The following is a 21,319-nucleotide window of genomic DNA, read 5'->3' as shown; positions in this document are numbered from 1 at the left end:
TGACAGGTTCAGTTTAAGATGAGCAATTCACTTGTCTGTAACAAAGAATAAAATAATTTCCCATTCAGATCCCAATATTAAATGATGTCTATATATAAAGAAACTTTACAAATACACCATCTACTCATTTTACAGCATTAGTGTTAAAAGGTGAACATACCGCTTAAGGCTAAACAAAATTTCTTACATACTAGTATAAACTAGGCCATAAGTGAGTTTATAAAGGGATGGGCTCATTATCAGAAACCATCAGTATATAAACTGAGAATGAAAAGGCTCCGGACTGACTAGAGATTAGGAGTTAACAACGCGAGGTAATCGCCCCGCATTCCAGTAAACTACTAAATTACATTGTGCCTAAAACCATAACGTACAAAAGCCTTAATTGAAGTGAAATTGGCATTTTCAGCCATTGACAAAAATTCATACTTAGTTTTAACCAAAACTATATAGTGTATACTGTATAGTGGGCAAAATGTAACGTTATCAAAAAGCTAATATGTTTCACAATGCAAACATGGACAAGCCCTGTTAGCAAACAGTACAAAAATGTTGACCTGGTAAGACTATGACAGGGAAAATGAAAGCAGGAGAAGAGAGGTTTATACTAGAAAAGTTAAGAAAAACTTTAATTTTGCACAGAATTTACTCACAAGGGAAATGTATTTCATTATTACATGCCATGTATATACACTGCTCAAAAAAATAAAGGGAACACTCAAATAACACATCCTAGATCTGAATGAATGAAATATTCTCATTGAATACTTTGTTCTGTACAAAGTTGAATGTGCTGACAACAAAATCACACAAAAATCATCAATGGAAATCAAATTTATTAACCAATGGAGGCCTGGATTTGGAGTCACCCCAAAATTAAAGTGGAAAAACACATTACAGGCTGATCCAACTTTGATGTAATGTCCTTAAAACAAGTCAAAATGAGGCTCAGTATTGTGTGTGGCCTCCACGTGCCTGTATGACCTCCCTACAATGCCTGGGCATGTTCCTGATGAGGTGGCGGATGGTCTCCTGTGGGATCTCCTCCCAGACCTGGATTAAAGCATCCGCCAACTCCTGGACAGTCTGTGCAACGTGACGTTGGTGGATGGAGCGAGACATGATGTCCCAGATGTGCTCAATCGGATTCAGGTCTGGGGAACGGGCGGGTCAGTCCTTAGCTTTAATGCCTTCATCTTGCAGGAGCTGCTGACACACTCCAGCCACATGAGGTCTGGCATTGTCCTGCATTAGGAGGAACCCACGGCCAACCGCACCAGCATATGGTCTCACAAGGGGTCTGAGGATCTCATCTCAGTACCTAATGGCAGTCAGGCTGCCTCTGGCAAGCACATGGAGGGCTGTGCGGCCCTCCAAAGAAATGCCACCCCACACCATTACTGACCCACTGCCAATCCGGTCATGCTGAAGGATGTTGCAGGCAGCAGATCGCTCTCCATGGCGTCTCCAGACTCGGTCACGTCTGTCACATGTGCTCAGTGTGAACCTGCTTTCATCTGTGAAGAGCACAGGGCGCCAGTGGCGACTTTGCCAATCCTGGTATTCTGTGGCAAATGCCAAGCGTCGTGCATGGTGTTGGGCTGTGAGCACAACCCCCATCTGTGGACGTCGGGCCCTCATACCACCCTCATGGAGTCGGTTTCTAACCATTTGTGCAGACACATGCACATTTGTGGCCTGCTGGAGGTCATTTTGCAGGGCTCTGGCAGTGCACCTCCTGTTCCTCCTTGCACAAAGGAGGAGGTAACGGTCCTGCTGCTGGGTTTTTGCCCTCCTATGGCTCCCTCCACATCTCCTGGTATCTGCTCCATGCGCTGGACACTGTGCTGACAGACACAGCAACCCTTCTTGCCACAGCTCGCACTGATGTTCCATCCTGGATGAACTGCACTACCTGATCAACTTCTGTGGGTTGTACTGTAGACACCGCCTCATGCTACTGTACCTCTAGGGGTGAGAGCAATGGCAAAATGAAAAAGTGACCAAAACAACAGCCAAAAACGATGAGAACAAAGAAATGGTCTGTAGTCACCACCTGCAGAACCACTCCTTTATAGGGGGTGTCTTGCTAATGGCCTATCATTTCTACCAGTTGTCTGTTCCATTTGCACAACAGCAGGAGAAATTGATTCACAATCAGTGTTGCTTCATAACTGGACAGGTAGATTTCACAGAAGTGTTATTGACTTGGAGTTACATTGTGTTGTTTAAGTGTTCCCTTTATTTTTTTAAGCAGTGTATAAACTTGATCAAATTCAGCATTGCCAATTAGGTTGTCCACTTAGTCAAATCTGTCAGGAGCTAAATTGAATTAAATTTTTTTTTTTTTTAGTAATCAATTTTCTTTTTTAGTCACAAAATAGTTAAAAATAAATAAATTAAATATAACATAAATCAGAATAATGTCAGAACAGTACATGAGGGAAAACATTCCTAAAAGGTCTCTAAGCAAATCAGAATTAATTCAGCCGATCCTGCGAATTTCACCAGGTTTGTCCGACCAAATAGTGTTTCTGGGGACCAGACTAAGGCTTTGTTGACACATGTTGGGTTTTTCAGTGTCACAAATCTGTAGCAGAACCTAATCTCTGGCAGGATAACAGCCGGCTCAAAAACAAAGGTTTTGCTGCGATTTTTGATGCGTTTTTTTCACTGTCCTTCTGTCTCTATTTATGCATGTACATAAAGTTCTGTGAAAAAAAGAACCCCATTCTATTTTGCCATCAAAAACACTGAAAAAACACTGATGCAAATGTTGGTGCGTTTTTTCAGCGTTTTTTTTACCCCCCATTACTTCCTATGGGTGAAAAAAACGCTGAAAGAAGGGACATGCTCTATTTTCCAAAAACCCAACCAAGGCCCAAAATACGCAACAACAAAAACACAATGTGTGAACAGAAAATTCTGGTTTCTCATAAACTTTGCTGGTACTGCAAAACGCAGCTGAAAATTTGCATAAAAATCTTCAGCAAAAAACGTTGAAAAACACAACATGTGTGAACATAGCCTTAGTGTGAATCGATCCACAGAGCCCGGTCCATCCAGTAATCTGTGGCTGCTGGACAGGAGCTATGAGAACCACCTCTTACCTCAAAACATCCACAGCTTTTCTATTGATTAGCCAGCCTGGTGCGACATCACGTGTGTCACACCACAATGATGACTTTGTGCCAGGCTCGCTAATCAAAAGAAGAGTCACGGGTGCAGTCAGGTAAAAGGTTACTCTCAAGGCTCCTGTTCAGAGGCCACGTATTACTGATGTGCCTGATGGACCGGGTTGTGCAGATCAATTTGCACCAACTATTATAGGCACCTAAGACCCTTGTCGAGAAAGATGTCATCAGGAGGGAAGATAAAGATATAAGAGTCCCATTCTATTCTTAGGGACGAAAGATCCTTCTATGGAAATGAGCTACTAGTATTTTTGACAGCATAGGTCCTGTTTACACAGACCAAATAACTGCTGAAAACTATAATTTTTACAAATAATTTCACCCGATAAACGAGCATTTTGCTCATTCATTGGTTGATTGACATCCTGTTTAGACTGTCCCATTGTCAGGAAGCAAGCATTCCTAGGAACGCTCATTCACAATAGTACGGCAATGTAAATGCACTTCAAGGCGTAAGATCATCATCTGCAAGGAGTTTGCATGTTCTCCCCATATTTTTGTGGGTTTCCTCCGGGTTCTTTGGTTTCCTCCCCACACTCCAAGGACATAGTGATAGGGAATTTAGATTGTGAGCCCCAATGGGGACAGTAATGAAAATGTAAAGCGCTGCAGAATATGATGGCACAATATAAGCGAGCATAAGAAATAAGGTCACCCCAACCAGTCTGATCTTTTCAAAGATGTAGCCATTTCAGGATATGCCACAAATGCTCAGTAGGAAAGGATCCCACAGATGGGACTTAAACCTACCAGAAGAGCAGGGGTAACCGTGACGGAGTTTGGCTGTTCTCACCATAGAAGTCAATGGAGAGGTGGTTATGCTTGTGTAGACCTCTCTGTATTGAAATCTAAAGAAGTTAAGTAAACAGCTTTAGCTTAGTCAATTTTATTTCATTATATTGATAGAGGTCTCGAGGGTTATGGGTTCTCCATGCTTAGAGCCTGCTGGAATATACAGTCTTACAAAGCAATGCGTCCTGGAAAAAGTATGCAAATCTTTGCTTTGTCTACGCAGGTGTCTAAGGGGTAACGTTTCTCCTTAAGGAGAGTGACAAGCCAAGCCTGGCAAGTCACATTGAAGAGACTTAAACGCCATGCATGCTCCTCTGGGAAATTAAATATGCAAATTGTCTCTTCAGAGAGCGAAAGGACTTGAACTCTAGCGCAACCTAATTTACCATTTTTTCGAGGCCGGCAGTATAAATCCCATTTTGCCAATATAAAGATAATTTTGCAATGAAATCAAATTACTTACCTAGCCAATACTCATTGAAATATATTTCAGTTCACTTATGATACTACATGTAAAATAGGTAAATTATTCTGCCATTGTATAGTCAATCATATAAATCGATGGGCAACACCAGTAACAAATAAAGCGACATTGCCCATATCAAACCAGAAAAGACAAAAGCAATGTAGGCTTGTCATATAGTGGGAGGCTTCATTGTTGGCCTCTCAAACTTTCAAGTTCATTTATCCAAATTCTACTTTTAAATGTCCTTCGCGATGAGCATCGATTCTCCGTCTACCCAACAGCTCAGAAACACGGTGTTCTGAAATCTTACTCGAGTTTCCAATGTCAAATTTCACGGGCTGGAGAATTGATGACAAAAACAATCATTCTCAACCACCATCGACCCGACCTCACATCCCAGAGCCATTGAACTAAATAGCTATGTTCGCAAAAAATAATCTTTTTTTTCTATTTTTGTCCTGGAGAACAAATGACCCTAAACCAAAATATACAACATGGCTCTGTTGGATTTCTTCATGAAGGGAGTCAAATGTACCAAATGGTAAAAGCGAATGGCATTTTTACCTTTACTTTTGAGTTTGACTGAACTTAAAATAGGTATTATGTGAACATGACCGATAATGAAATGGATGCCATGGATAATATTAAACAAAAACTGTGCTGCTTTCAATCTTTGTGGAGGAACATCCCTGCCATTAGAAAAATATGAGGTGATGTCAGACAGAAATACCAGAACTGACGTCCTGCAAAATCAATGAGCACTTCATCTGTGCTATAAATACATCACCTTGGAGCTGCCGTGAGGGAATCCTCTAGCAAGCCTACTCCTTCCGCTGGCACTTGGCAATCAGCTAAGGTGGGTATAAGGTTGGCAGGATGCTAAAGCGACAATATAAAACCAGGTTGTATCTTTCATACCTCCCAATTGTTTGAATGGTCAATGAAGACCACGTAAGGTCCACGGGGTGAAAGTATATCTACATGCTACAATCATTTTTCATTTGCATGCCGGCAGAAAACATCTGGTTACTGATTTTTACCTTTCCGCATTGCATCCGATCAGGAAATAATGGACATATTGGGGGTTTAATATGCCAGTAGTAACCAGATAGCTGCTTTTTGGAACAAGAGAGTCAACTTATAATGCAATGATATTGGTCCGTTAAAAATGAGGAGAAAAGAGGGACAAAGGGCATGGGAATAAAAGTTGGGATTGTGCCTCGGAATAAAAGTTGGGATTGTGCCTCGGAAAAAAAGAACACTTGGGAGGTATGTCTCTGACTCCCAAGCAATATTCAGGCCTTTATAATTCTTTCCAGCATAGAAAGAAAACTTGACTAAAAAGGTTTATAGAATTTCATGTATAGTCAAATAAGTCACAAAATGTCCAAGTTAGGGAGTCATTACTGCAGGGTGCCCAAATATTTGTCTGGTAGAGACTACAAACAAAATTGTGCTCCAAGAAAAATCAAAATCAAATTATCGGACTGTATTTGAAGTCCAACCCAGCTGACTGTGCAACCATACCTGGGCTTTTGACCATGGATGAGCACATGGGAGGCAGCCAGAACCTTCCTATACAAAAATACAAATGACAAACAAATTACCATAGAAATAGTATTAGAAGAATAGCATCAACATTAGAAATTGGATTTAATACTATATCAAGCATTCCTGTAAAGGGGATAAGGAAGGTTATCAACAATCTAATACTTCGTAATCATGCCGGAATCTCATCTAGGTTAGCTTTCATGCCAGCATTAATTTTAAAGCTCTGCTTATTTTGCAATACTGTAGCAAATATTATATTCTTCCTCTTAGTTTGGTCTTTTGCTGGCGGAGAACGTATGAGCATATAATCAATTAAAGATGTTGCTTTTAAAATAAGGTTTAATGGCTCACATGATATTCTTGCTGCGGTGGAAGGAGCGTAATTGTGAATCACACTGTTTGCACATGACTGCTCATGTACATAGGGGAACTATATGAATGCATAATGGATGATACTCACATTCAGAGAAAGCTCCAAACGAGTAAAGCATTTTTCCATCCATAAAGAACTATGAAAACGCAAAAAGGAAAAAATTTATGGAAATCTACCATGATTTAAAAGTCAGTCGGGATGGTGACCATTTTGCACTGATTGATTAGTTTTATAGTATTATTGGAGTGGAGGGAAGAAAAAAAAAAAAAAAAACTTCAACCCAACCCCCACCCTTTTTATCTCCAGGCATAGATGGGATTGAATTTCAGGCCTGCCATCTACAAGCCTATCTACAGAGATAAAGATTCAAGCCTGGAAGTGATTGATGAGTGTTACATTTCCCTCTTTCCATCATCTTGTTCTTAGAAAAGTCTTGGAACATATAGCAGAATAAATTTATAGATTTATTAGGCTATATATTCTTGTATAACATAGATGCATAAAACCGTCGCTTTAGTGGCATATGGGATATTGATTAATGCAAATGTGGTCACACGACAGAAAATTAGGGATGTGATTCTCAGGCAGCTGCATATTTTATATACATATCAATCAATTAACAGGCCCAGATAACACACTTTCCACCAAGCCATGTGTGTGTGGAGCTTGCATACAGCTCCCCGAGAGCAGGGTTGTTCTCAATTGTGGCAATCTTAACCATTTATTTATGTATGTGCCTTATGGACTTGTATCCAGGACCTTATTAGATCGAAATGTGCTTCTGCCATGTTAGAAACACACTACTTAGGTCTGACCTGGGGGAAAAAAAGTGCTGGGATTATAATAGATGATAGATTTTTATTGGAAATGCACACTAAAAAGTAATAAAAAGGTATATAAAAAAATCACAGCAATAATCATCTCACTCCCTAGCAGGCACAGTCCTGGATTCAGGGATAGAATACAATCATTAAATGTTTTGGCCTGCTGGCACAAAATGGCACCATAAAGGGTAACATCATATAATAATGTGATACAGCAGTAAAAAAAAAAGAGAAAGAAAGGAAAACAGATGGAGAAAATGCTTCTGTATGGCCTACTGCAGTAGCTGGCATAGGTGTTGACAATAATATGCCAAGGTATGTTCTACCTATATAAGAAGGCTCAGCTTAATCATCCCCTCCCCCAGCTAAATTTATTCCAAGTCTCGGTCTCAAACATTATAGACTCTTACCCAATGACAGACTTACATTTAATACAGCAAAAGGGATACAATACCTAATACCTAAGGGAGGTGTATTGATCATCTGTGTACAGCATATTCTAGATGGCAATAAGCATTCCTGCAGAGGAGACTATTTAACAATTCAGCACACATCTACAATTATGCGTTCACGCTTGTATATATACTGCGTGTATGTTAGATCTAGAAGGTTTAATGGTAACCCATCTTACAGCAGTATTAGCCATTCACCACCGTCATTACACTGCAGCAGGTACTACTGCTGTAAACACAGATCAATGCTGGTTAAAGCCATGATACAGGAAAATTAGAGATCAATCCACAGCAAATAAGAAAAACATAAAATTAGAGACTCGCTTGAATATACTGTGTGTTATCAATGCTAATTACATGCTCATATATCTGATTTATCATATATGTATGGGTATATGTGTATGTATATATATTACACACACACGCACACTTGCATACATGCATGTATATGACATTAAAGTTGGTTATGGCTATATATGTTTTAAGGACAAAATTAAATCATTGCTTTCAATCATATGAAATCAATCCACAAAAACAAACATTGAGACGCTTACAGAGTCGGCCTGTTCTGGGACAGCGTGCCTTTTCCTCAGAGAAGAAAACCTTTGCTGGCTCCTAACGGAAAATCGACGGAAGGATTCACGGCTCCGGGAGGCAAAGTGGCGGAAGGACGATGTACGTTTAAAAGGGTTCCTACTGCCACCTTCCACACTAGTTCTCTCGTGGGTTACAGCAGTCGTGACCAAACTGAAGGCTTCGTGCAGAGACCTCCTCATGGTGCCCATCCACTGATTCATGTGTGTATGTGCCACTGTTAACTTATCTCCCAGGTACTCCATAATCCAGACAAAAAATCAAGAGAAAAAGATTTTGAGCCCAAAACAAGTACCAAGACCACAAAAAAAAGGGGTCTATGGTCCTACCATCCTTGTTTTCATCCAGGGGATAAAAGTTACCAAAAAAGCAGAAACAGAATGATGAATAAGAGGCAGTCTAGTTCATAAATCCAATGAAGTGACTTTAAATGAAAACCTATGGCCTCATTTTCGTTGACAAGGCTTGGCTCAGACAAGGTACTTTGACCTTTACAAACTTGAGTAAGTTGCCATTTCCTAAACATTCAGCATACGCACATATAGCAGCAGCTGTCCATTCTCTCGTCGCTCTCTGAAGCTCTTCGATTCCCAATCCCTGCTGCTCATGTACATTACCTCTTTCCAGTCTGGTAAGCTGTTATTACACAGAGTGAAGCCTCTTCATTTTAGGTGGTTTAATGGAGTATTAAGCAAAAATAATAAGCTCTGGTTTCTTTGCACACACCATGGCTCTTCTTCAAACTGTGAGCAGACGGTGAATAGAACAGCTTAAGTCTCTGTGTAAATCCACGGCTGTGTTAGTCAGTGTACAGCCTGGAAGGGACTGCTCCGCTCTCTTCAAGACCGTGCTTGTAAGCACACTCTTTCCTTTTGCCAAGAGATTTTTCTGAATGACATCAGGTCTTCGCTTTGCAAAGGAGCTGCATAACTGAGGTATGCAGCGGGGACAGAAAAACCCTAAGGGCGAAGAGCCAAAAAAAAAAAAAGAAATGCACACACTTCCTCCACGCCTATATCAAAGTCCCCCAGACCTCCTCTTCTCTACAAGCATTTCCAAGAAACCTAAACGTTGCCTGGAAGCTGCCGAGTAGAATGAATGGCTGAATCCTTTGCTTTCCTCTCCCAATATTGTGGCAAGCAGGATGAAAAGGTTGTCACTGCTGCCTTCCATCCGCCTGCTCCCTCCTTATTCTACTATAATCCACAGCAGAGAAACAATGGGCTAGGTGAGGCAGCCGCAGAGGTCTGCCAAAGGAAAACGATTTGGGCAGGGCTTTTTTTTCTCGCTTTAAGCTACAGGCAGCCATTGTCATAGCAACCAGGGGACAGCATCTGCCTAGGAAGGCTGGGGATGCAAGAACTATGGGAATGATTACGGTCATGTGACATTGTGACACCTCAACCCTTTTTGACAGAAAGGATCCAAAGATTTGCTCCTTTTAGGGCTGTATTAGTAAGAGACATTAAAGGGTAAACAACATTTAAGACTATTTTAAGGAAGTGCATTACCTGGAGCAACGTAAAGAATGCCACAAATACACAGCAATGTATGGAATAACAAATAAAACATCTAAAACATTTATAGTAGCAGGCTGTGTGTCACAATGTAATAACAGCACAGTATACGGTCAGGAAAACAATGCGGGATATATTCTGCGACTCTACAGTCCTCAAAGGATTTGTGGATTTCACAGTTTGCTGCTTCAGTGGTTTTAGATCTTTAACTCAGATGTGTCTATGGTTAAAGCACAAATTATTGAGCATTTCATAAGTTTTTATATTTTAATTGACACATACATCAAGTTTATGTAAAGATTCAATATTTAGAGTGATTCCCTCAATTTTTCAAGACATCTGTTCTTCACCCGGGCAGCTGGACATCAGCATCTGGGCCAAATCCTTACTGATGGACGTCCATTATTCCCCATTAAAGAGGTTGTCCACTACTTTATCATTGATGACTTATCCTTAGGTGTCGGATCCCAACTGATCAGACATTGATGACCTATTCTTAGGATAGGTCATCAATGATAAAGTAGTGGACAACCTCTTCAAGTGCTTGGAGTTGACCACAATTTCTGTGCTTTTGTTTGTCCACCCAATTTCGATTTTCCTGGCCATGGACCCAAAATTTCAATGTATGCTCACCGAGAAGCTTCGTTATTCCTTTTGCCTCATAATATGGTGTTCCAACATGCTGGAAAAAGCATCACTCATCCCCAAATTGCTCCTGGATCCCTTTTTTTTTGTTTTTAAATCTTGCATATATAAAATTGTGAGTGGTTTCTAAGTGAAAGCCAGCTGGAGAATGGTCAGGCCACAACTTTTAACAGCTTAGCGGTTGAAAAACGTGAAAAGGTTAAAAGAAGCTCAAAATTCTGAACATAAGCAAAGCAAGTTATTTTTAAACTGCTAAGCATACATTAATTCTTTTTAGCATTTATTTAGTGGTGGTCTCTCTAAAAAAGACAGTTGAGGCTAGTTAGTGCCTTCAGGAGGATGTTTGGTTACCACGCGTATTACGAGTGCCATTAACCCTATATCCTAATATAAACCATAGCTGTTCCACCCCTATTAGTGAGTGGCGTATACCAGATGGTATTTGGTATTGCACGTCCTGACAAGGATGGTTGTATAGACGCTTTTGGTGCAGACGTTTGGTCACTTCATCCTAATGGGGTACGATCAACCCTAGCTCCAAATCAGGACCAGATAACCATTTAGTGTATCACCCTAATGAGTTTAGCACAAAAAACATAGGTATAAGGGCATTTGGGTCAGTACCTTATATCCCAATAAATACTATATATTCATAATTCCACTCAGATTGGTGCAATATATGATGCATGGATGGTATTTATTGTCCTAAAGAGGACAGTTCAAATTAGTACCCTCAAAAGGACGTTTGATCACCTTGCCTTAAGAGAGTATTGTCTGCCCTATATACCAGTTAGAACCATGGATCCATTCAGTTACACCCCAATCAGTGTAGTAAGTCAAGCATGGACTTTGGTTAATGGCCCAGTTTAAGTATAACAACCCTATGTCCCAGTTAGCACCATAAATGAATTGATTCCCACCACAGTCAGTTTCATAATTGGAGTAGCATTCTAACAAAAACAGTTGCAATGAGTGACCTCAAAAAGGAACACAAGGTAGCCTTGTCCTATTAATGTATATGTATGTAATAGTTTAGACTCTTGGTCACTTGAATTCCACCACAGTAGGTGGAAGATATGCAGTATCGTCTTTAAAAGGATGGTTGGGGTTAACATCCTCAAGTGGACGTTCAGTAACCTGGCTTTATTTGAGTATATGGTAATCTGCTGTCCTAGTTGAGTTCATAGGTCAATAAAAATCCACCCCAATCCATGTGATATACGAGAAAACATCCTAAAGAGTACAGATTAATTCCACCTCAATTGGTTGGAGATATTCAGTAGTGTCCTAAAAAGGTTGGTTAAAGTTAGCGTCCCCAGAGAGAAGTTAGGTAGCCTCGCCCTATTCGAGTAGAACTCCACCCCAGAGAGAGAGCTGGCATATTTCTTCTGCCGATGGATGTCGCAACTACACTCCCTATTTCCGCAGAATGCTGGGTTGTGCTTCTTTATGCTAAACAGGTATATGTGATGAAGGTCTGTGAGACAGAAACATAAATATTTCTTCCACACACAGTTCTTATATCTAATAAACCACATCACTGGCGGATTCCTGCCTTTAATAGAACTCCACCCCAGTCAGCGGGATATGCAAGATGACATCCTAAAGAGGACAGTTGTGGATAGCGCCCTCAAAAGAAAGTTCGATAAACTCGCCCCATGTAAGCTCCCATCAAGTCCAATCAAAAAGATACAAAAAAAAAAAATCCTCAAACACTTCAAAACCATTTGAGGAAACGAAAAACTCCTCAAAGAAGGATTTTACTGAAATGGTTTCCTCTTAAAAACTTATAATTTTTTAGTCTCAGAAAAAATTTAATCTGTACATACCCTTTCTGGGAGAACCTTTATCTTATCTCAGACAACTCTTATTATACAGGTAAGGGTGTGAGAGGGGCTGTCACATGCTTCTCCCTCTCTAAACAGTGTTCGTACCAAGTGTATGGTTTTATTATATTTTGGTGACTATATTAGTATTGTTTTATAGGCATTAATATACACAGTAAGGCTGTGTGCCCACGATGCGTTTTTTAAGCGTTTCCGCAGGGGCAAAAACACTGCAGAAATGCTTAAAAAACGCTTGGTAGAAGGTCTGCCATGTTCTCCAATGATAATCCGCATGTGCTGTGCACATGCTGCGGAAATTTCCGCTGTGGATTATCATTGCGGAAAAAAACACAGCACTACCAATTATTTTGCAGAAGAGCTGCGTTTTCGCCGCCATTGACTTGCATTGAAACGGATGGAATCCGCATCACTGCATCTGTACATGCGGAATCCAAGCGTTTCAATGTGCGGATGGTACCCGGGTCTGAGGGAGAGGAGACTCTCCTCCGGACCCGGTTACCATAGAACATGTAAAAAAAAAAGAAGAATAAAATAAAAAAGAAATATGATACTTACCTTCTGATGGCCCGCTGGCAGATCGCGGTGGACTGAAGGACCTATGCTGACGTCATGGTCATGTGACAGCAGGTCCTTCAGTGTACCTCGAGCTGCCGGCAAGCCAGGACGAATCGAATAAAGACAACAGCTGCAGTCTCTCGCCACTACTACCACCCTGTACTTCTCACACAGAATTTGCCAATGTATAAAGATATATTCTTGTTGCTGCACCACAACCTTTTATTGCCCTTATAAAATTAACTGGAATATTTTTTTGTAACAATAGATTTCTGTCATGGGCGGATTAATATTCTAGAACTTTCTGTGCCTTCCAATTTCCATGGCCTCTAGAGTTAATCTCTGTACACAAATGATCTTAAGCAACCTATTCTAAATGACCATCAAAGCTAGAATCATGACAAAAATTAACTTATCAGGCAAAAATTGTAATTGTCAAACAGGTGCTATGGCAGTGTGTGTTATGTCATAGTAATGTGTTGTATCTCTGGATTAGCTTTGTGTTTGAAAAATGCTAAATACATATAAAATATATCTAAAAATATCTAATGAATACAACAATGGCTTACAGGCATGTTTTAAAAGCATAACTGTATTTTCGAATATCTAGCAAGTGGAATTGGAGGGGGTATTATGGAAATTTGTTCCCATAAAAGATAACTGGGTCCTTAAAAAAATATATGAAGATACACAAACACATCATAAAAAAAACACATTCAGTGGAAATATATGAGAATCATATTTTACATTCAAGAACTGCCTGCCCTGGCCTACAGACACCACTATAGAAAACACATGACTACATATGTAATCTATAATTAAAAAAAAAAAAACAACAGATTAAACGAGTTGTCCATTACTCGGACATCCCCATCTCAATACCTGTGTTTCTCTTCCAAGTAAAATAATAACTATACTCATCTCGGGTGCTGGTGCTGTTCTAGCTGTGTCGGCCCTGGCTCTCCCAGGGTCGCGTAGCATAATGTCACGCGATCCCTGTGGCCAATCTGCGCTGGCTTCACTCTCCTCTGTTACAGATGTAATTGACATCCAGAGAAAGCGAGAGCTGCGGCTGCTCTCACTTCCAGCAGATGTCTTGATTTGTCCTGAGGAGGGGAGAGTGGAGCCGGGGCTGATGGGCAGCAGGGGTCGTGTGACATTGTTATGTCCCGGGAGAGTCAGTGCCGACCTCGCTGGTATGGGGCCGGAATCAGAGTTGAGTACAGGTATTATTTTACTGGGGGGAAACATAGGGATTCAGATGGGGTTATCCGAGTGGTAGACAACCCCTTTAAATACCATACAGTATAAAATACAAATGTAATACACACATACATACAGTGTACCTGGCTTCATGTTTGAACACACTTACCTGAATTCACCCCAAGGTGTAAAATGATTCTGTCACCACCATCTGCTATGATTATCACAGGCAACAACATGTTATAAAATCAACCAGACTATGCCAGAAAAATAATAGTTTAAGGAATTTAGTGCACTACCTCACCAGCAAGCCATTTCCAGAGTGCCAGTATGTACTGTACCGAGCCGCCTCCTCACTATGGAAGGGGTTTGTTCATTTACATTCAGCACAGGGAAGCTGCACTATGTTCATAGGAGGGAGTGCGCCCACACTCTTCATTGTTTAATGATAAAAGCTCTATATTTGGATTATTTTATCTTTAGTAGATTACTGTGGAGGAGACATGGATACATTTACCTGTTCAGTATCCGACAGAAATCCTGTGTCATACATGGAGCCCAGAAGGAGGCCTACATAAGTACACTGCATTTATACATAAGCAAGATAATGCAATGCAATGTGTATATACCACAACATTATGTGTGTATACCACAGCACCTATTGCAAAAGGTGGCCCAGTGGTATTTAGGGGACAGTGAAGCTAAAATCCAGGACTAAGGACTAGTGTTGAGCGAAACCTTCTGATATCGGGAAATATCGGATCGGATCGATACCCAAAAAATATCGGATATCGCCGATTCCGATACCGGAAACCAATGCAAGTCAATGGGACACAAATATCGGAATAAAAATAAACCCTTTCTTTCCTTGTAGGTTAATTCTACATGAAGGAAAACAACTAAGAATAATGTAGAATGTATTACATGAAAAGCCGGCAATTCATCAGCGGCATAAACCGGTACCCGACAATTTGTAACAGAAAGAATAGAGCATCACACATAGATTAGATAGATAGAAACATGTCAGTCACATATATAAGTAGTACAGTGATAGTGTTGATTACTGTAAATGTCATTTAGTGTTAAAATAAAGGATTTATTTAAAAAAAAAAAAATTGGCGTGGGTTCCCCGTAAGTTTAATCTCTAGAGGAGGTTAAGCAGACGGCTGGGGCAGATGTTTGAAGCCTGGGAAGGGGGTAATACCCACGGAGCTTCCCAGGTTACTAATATCAGCCCCCAGCTGAATACCTAGCCTTTACTAGCTATTAAAATGGGGGACCCCCCAAAAAATGACGTGGGGTCCCCCCTATTTTAATAGCTAGCAAAGGCTAGGCAGACAGCTGGGGGCTGATATTAATAGCCCAGGAAGGGTGCCATGAATATTGGCCCCCTCCCAGGCTAGAAACACCAGCCGTCAGCCGCCCCAGAAATGGCGCATCCATAGGATGCGCCAATTCTGGCACTTAGCCTCGCTCTTCCCACTGCCCTGTAGCGGTGGCAGTGGGGTAATAGGGCTGGGGTTGATGTCAGCTTATAATGCCAGCTGACATTAAGCCCAGGTTAGTAATGGAGAGGAGTCTATAAGACACCCCCATTACTAACCCCATAGTCAAAGTTGAAAAAAAAACACAAACACCCAGAATAAAGTCCTTTAATTGAAATAAACACACAATTCTTTATTGTTCTAAATTAAACCATACTTACCATCACGCCCATTCCAGCTGAAGCCAATGTCTTCTGCAATAAAAGTAAAATAATAAAGCAACATCATCCATGGTTCCCACGACAGCTTCAGCTCTGCTACATTCACATGACAGGCTGGATCGCAGCCGAAAGCTGCCATCCAGCTTGCCATGCCGCAGACAATGAGAAGCGCAGGCCTGCTTGTGCTCCTCAGTGTCTCGCTGTGACGGCATAAAGATGAGCCGAGGTCATGTCCAATGAACTCAGCTCACCTCATGCACATCACTGACAGCGTGGGAGAATTCTCCTGCGCTAAGCGCTTGAGCAGGAGAATTCTCCCACGCTGGGATGGCATTGAGATGACAGGCTGGATCACAGCTGAGTGCTGCCATCCAGCTTGTCATCCTTCAGAGACACTGCAGAGCGCAAGCATGCCTGCGCTCGGCAGTGTCTATGAAGGATGGCATGCTGGATGGCAGCACTCAGCTGCCATCCAGCCTGTCATCTCAATGCCATCCCAGCGTGGGAGAATTCTCCTGCTGAAGCGCTGAGCGTGGGAGAATTTTACCACGCCGTCAGTGACGTGCAAGAGGTGAGCCAAGTTCATTGGACATGACCTCGGCTCATCTGGATGCCGTCACAGCCAGACACTGAGGAGCGCAAGCATGCCTGCGCTTCTCAGTGTCTGCTGCATGGCAAGCTGGATGGCAGCTTTCGGCTGCGATCCAGCCTGTCATGTCAATGTAGCAGAGCTGATGCTGTCGTGGGAACCATGGAAAGGTAAGGATGATGTTGCTTTATTATTTTACTTTTATTGCAGAAGACATTGGCTTCAGCTGGAATGGGCGTGATGGTAAGTATGGTTTAATTTAGAACATTAAAAATTTGTGTGTTTATTTCAATTAAAGGACTTTATTCTGGGTGTTGTGTTTTTTCAAATACTTTACTAGAAATTCATGGCGGTCATGTCTAATATTGGCGTGACCCCATGAATTTTGGGCTTAGGGCCAGCTGATAATGCCAAGCTGGCCATAACCCCTTTATTACCCAGTGAGCCACCGCACCAGGGCCCTGGATGAGTTGGGTACAGCGCCAGAAGATGGCGCTTCTATGAACGCGCCATTTTCTGGGGTGGCTGCGGACTGCAATTTGCAGCGGGGGGGGCCCAGAAAGCTTGGGCCTCCCTGCGCTGCGGATTCCAGCCCCCAGCTGCCTAGATGTACCTGGCTGGACACAAAAATAGGACGAAGCCCCACGTATTTTTTTTTTTTTAATTATTTCATGAAATTCTTGAAATAATTTAAAAAAAAAAGGGCTTCCCTATATTGTTGTGTCCGGCCAGGTACAAATAGGCAGCTGGTGGTTGGGGGCAGCTGTCAGTGACGTGCATGAGGTGAGCCGAGTTCATTGGACATGACCTCGGCTCATCTTTATGCCGTCACAGCGAGACACTGAGGAGCGCAAGCATGCCTGCGCTTCTCAGTGTCTGCGGCATGGCAAGCTGGATGGCAGCTTTCGGCTGCGATCCAGCCTGTCATGTGAATGTAGCAGAGCTGGAGCAGTCCTGGGAACCATGGAAGGGTAAGGATGATGTTGCTTTATTATTTTACTTTTATTGCAGGAGATCGTTGTCTTCAGCAGGAATGGGCGTGACGGTAAATATGGTTTAATTTAGAACAATAAAGAATTGTGTGTTTATTTCAATTAAAGGACTTTATTCTGGGTGTTTGTGTTTTTTTTTTACTTTGACTATGGGGTTAGTAATGGGGGTGTCTTATAGACGCCTCTCCATTACTAACCTGGGCTTGATGTCAGCTGACATTATAAGCTGACATCAACCCCAGCCCTATTACCCCACTGCCACCGCTACAGGGCAGTGGGAAGAGTGAGGCTAAGTGCCAGAATTGGCGCATCCTATGGATGCGCCACTTCTGGGGCGGCTGGTGTTTCTAGCCTGGGAGGGGGACAATATTCATGGCACCCTTCCTGGGCTATTAATATCAGCCCCCAGCTGTCTGCCTAGCCTTTGCTAGCTATTAAAATAGGGGGGACCCCACGTCATTTTTTGGGGGGTCCCCCATTTTAATAGCTAGTAAAGGCTAGGTATTCAGCTGGGGGCTGATATTAGTAGCCTGGGAAGCTCCGTGGGTATTACCCCCTTCCCAGGCTTCAAACATCTGCCCCAGCCGTCTGCTTAACCTCCGCTAGAGACTAAAATTACGGGGAACCCCACGCCAATTTTTTTTTTAATAAATCCTTTATTTTAACACTAAATGACAAGTACAGTAATCAACACTATCACTGTACTTATTATATATGTTACTAACATGTTTCTATGTATCTAATGTATGTGTGATGCTCTATTCTTTCTATTCTAAATTGTCGGATACCGATGCTGAATTGCCGGCCGGCTTTTTTTAAAGAGACGGTGCAAGAAAACACTATTATTTTTTTTAAATAAATCCTTTAACACTAAATGACAAGTACAGTAAGCAACACTGTCACTGTACTTCTTATATATGTGACTGACATGTTTCTATCTATCTATCTAATCTATGTGTGAAGCTCTATTCTTTCTGTTCTAAATTGTCGGGTACCGGTGTATGTCGCTGCTGAATTGCCAGCCGGCTTTTTTAAAGAGACGGTGCATGAAAACACTATTATTTTTTTTAAATAAATCCTTTAACACTAAATGACAAGTACAGTAAGCTGAGCGCTACCATCCATCTTGTCATCCTTCAGAGACACTGCAAAGCGCAGGCATTATGGGAACTTCCGATTCCAGTATTCGATATTCTAAAAGTATCGGAACTCCGATACCGCGAATATCGGTTGATACCCGATATTTCAGTATCGGAATGCTCAACACTACTAAGGACTCGTTTATATGAATGTGTCTGTTTCTGCACCACATACATAGATATCTGCACATACTCTTCAGATGAATGGGACAGACACAGAAATTTATGCAACAAATACACCAAGTTTTCAAGTTACCCTAAATTTTTTTCTGGATGAAAAAAATCCACACATTATATATATATATATATATATATATATACAGTCATGGCCAAAAGTTTTGAGAATGACACCAAAATTATATTTTCACATGATCTGCTGGCCTCTGGTTTTTATTAGTGTTTGTCTGATGTTTATATCACATACAGAAATATAATTGCAATCATATTATGAGTACCAATAGGTTATATTGACAGTGAGAATGAGTTAATGCAGCAAGTCAATATTTGCAGTGTTGCCCCTTCCTCTTCAAGACCTCTGTAATTCTCCCTGGCATGCTCTCAATCAACTTTTGGACCAAATCCTGACTGATAGCAGTCCATTCTTGCATAATCAATGCTTGCATTTTGCCAGAATTTGTTGGTTTTTGTTTGTCCACCCGTCTCTTGATGATTGACCACAAGTTCTCAATGGGATTAAGATCTGGGGAGTTTCCAGGCCATGGACCCAAAATCTCTATGTTTTGTTCCATGAGCCATTTAGTTATCACCTTTGCTTTATGGCAAGGTGCTCCATCATGCTGGAAAAGGCATTGTTGGGCGCCAAACTGATCTTGGACGGTTGGGAGAAGTTGCTCTTGGAGGACATTCTGGTACCATTCTTTATTCATGGCTGTGTTTTTAGGCAAGACTGTGAGTAAGCCGATTCCCATGGCTGAGAAGCAACCCCACACATGAATGGTTTCAGGATGCTTTACAGTTGGCATGAGACAAGACTGGTGGTAGCGCTCACCTCTTCTTCTCCGAATAAGCTGTTTTCCAGATGTCCCAAACAATCGAAAAGGGGATTCATCAGAGAAAATGACTTTGCCCCAGTCCTCAGCAGTCCACTCCCTGTACCTTTTGCAGAATATCAGTCGGTCCCTGATGTTTTTTCTGGAGAGAAGTGGCTTCTTTGCTGCCCTCCTTGAAACCAGCCCTTGCTCAAAGAGTCTCCGCCTCACAGTGCGTGCAGAAGCACTCACACCAGCCTACTGCCATTCCTGAGCAAGCTCGGCACTGCTGGTAGTCCGATCCCGCAGCTGAAACAGTTTTAAGATACGGTCCTGGCGCTTGCTGGTCTTTCTTGGGCGCCCTGGAGCCTTTTTGACAACAATGGAAGCTCTCTCCTTGAAGTTCTTGATGATGCGATAGATTGTTGACTGAGGTGCAATCTTTGTAGCTGCGATACTCTTCCCTGTTAGGCCATTTTTGTGCAGTGCAATGATGGCTGCACGTGTTTCTTTAGAGATAACCATGGTTAACTGAAGAGAAACAATGATACCAAGAACCAGCCTCCTTTTAAAGTGTCCAGTGATGTCATTCTTACTTAATCATGACTGATTGATCGCCAGCCCTGTCCTCATCAACACCCACACCTGTGTTAATGGATCAATCACTAAAACGATGTTAGCTGCTCCTTTTAAGGCAGGACTGCAATGATGTTGAAATGTGTTTTGGGGGTTAAAGTTCATTTTCTGGGCAAATATTGACTTTGCAAGTACAGTAATTGCTGTTAAGCTGATCACTCTTTGACATTCAGGAGTATATGCAAATTGCCATTACAAAAAATGAAGCAGTAAACTTTGGAAAAATTACTATTTGTCTCATTCTCAATACTTTTGGCCATGACTGTAATATATATATATATATATATATATATATATATATATATATATATATATATATATATATATATATATATATATATATATATAAAAAAAATTCTTGTGGCATGTTTTTTGACTGTGCATGGGGTATTTTTTCAGCTTCAATTGATTTAGCAGACAAATTTTGAGTGTTTTTTTAAATCAACTAGAAACCTCCCCATAAATTGACATATTTCTTCTTTGTCCACATGCAAAAAAATAACACATAAATGAACAGTAAAGTTTATTCCAATAGCAGGTTTTCACAAGGATTTTAGAACAGAATCTACTCCAAAAAAATTCTGTGTGAACGTACCCCCTTTGGTTGAGTTAATGATTTGCAGTGGATTTTAGCAACATTGCCAGCGGATGGGATTTTGCTAATGTGTTGCAGATATATTCCATGCAGATTACTATGCGTCCAGGTTCGGACTGGCCCACAGGAAAACAGGGGAATCCTCCGGTAGGCCCCTGTGAAGGAGTGCTGATGAGCAGTGCTATTGTACTTTATTCACTATTTGCAGAAAAGGGTATCATCTAATCATTCATTAAACAAGCTAGGCTAATTAACATTACATAGAGGCAAAAGTAAATTTTCATAGGTCAGGTCATTTTTGCATCCAGCTGAACAGTGGGCCCCAAGAGTCAATGTTATTGGTGGACTTTTGCCAACCCAGTCCGACACTGTATGCGACCTTCATTTTTTTTTTTTTTTTTTTTTCATTTTTCAATGAAGCTGGGGTGAAATGCACTTTAAATCTTCAGCAAAATCTACAACAGAAATTGCCTGCAGAATGTGAATTTACAGATTATAAAAAGAGCAGCTGTCATTTTCAAATCTGTTCATAGTCGGGCAGGCTAAGTATGGAAAAGAGAATATCTTATTTTCCATTATGGTTTAAATAGGTATTATAGTTTTAAAACGTCATTCCTCTGTGTGCCTAAACCTAATCGACTATCTAGACTCAAATTAATTG

The 21,319-nt window shown here is 41.2% G+C and overlaps 1 protein-coding gene across 2 annotated transcripts in view; it reads right to left on the bottom strand.

The window, feature by feature from the left end:
* Nucleotides 1-21,319, bottom strand: part of KIAA1671 (KIAA1671 ortholog) — a 215,116-nt gene that overhangs the window by 62,219 nt on the left and 131,578 nt on the right. For both annotated transcript variants that reach the window (XM_073672915.1, XM_073672907.1), the window contains one exon: nucleotides 5,980-6,027. In XM_073672915.1, the coding sequence (XP_073529016.1) occupies nucleotides 5,980-6,027 (48 nt within the window). The remainder of the gene's footprint in view (nucleotides 1-5,979; nucleotides 6,028-21,319) is intronic.

This window comes from Phyllobates terribilis, unplaced genomic scaffold, assembly GCF_046119375.1.
Source record: "Phyllobates terribilis strain yellow unplaced genomic scaffold, ASM4611937v1 Scaffold_1__5_contigs__length_1240528914, whole genome shotgun sequence".
NCBI lineage: Eukaryota > Metazoa > Chordata > Amphibia > Anura > Dendrobatidae > Phyllobates > Phyllobates terribilis.
Note: the sequence above shows the minus strand (reverse complement) of the source record. Positions and strands in the feature narration are given on the sequence as shown.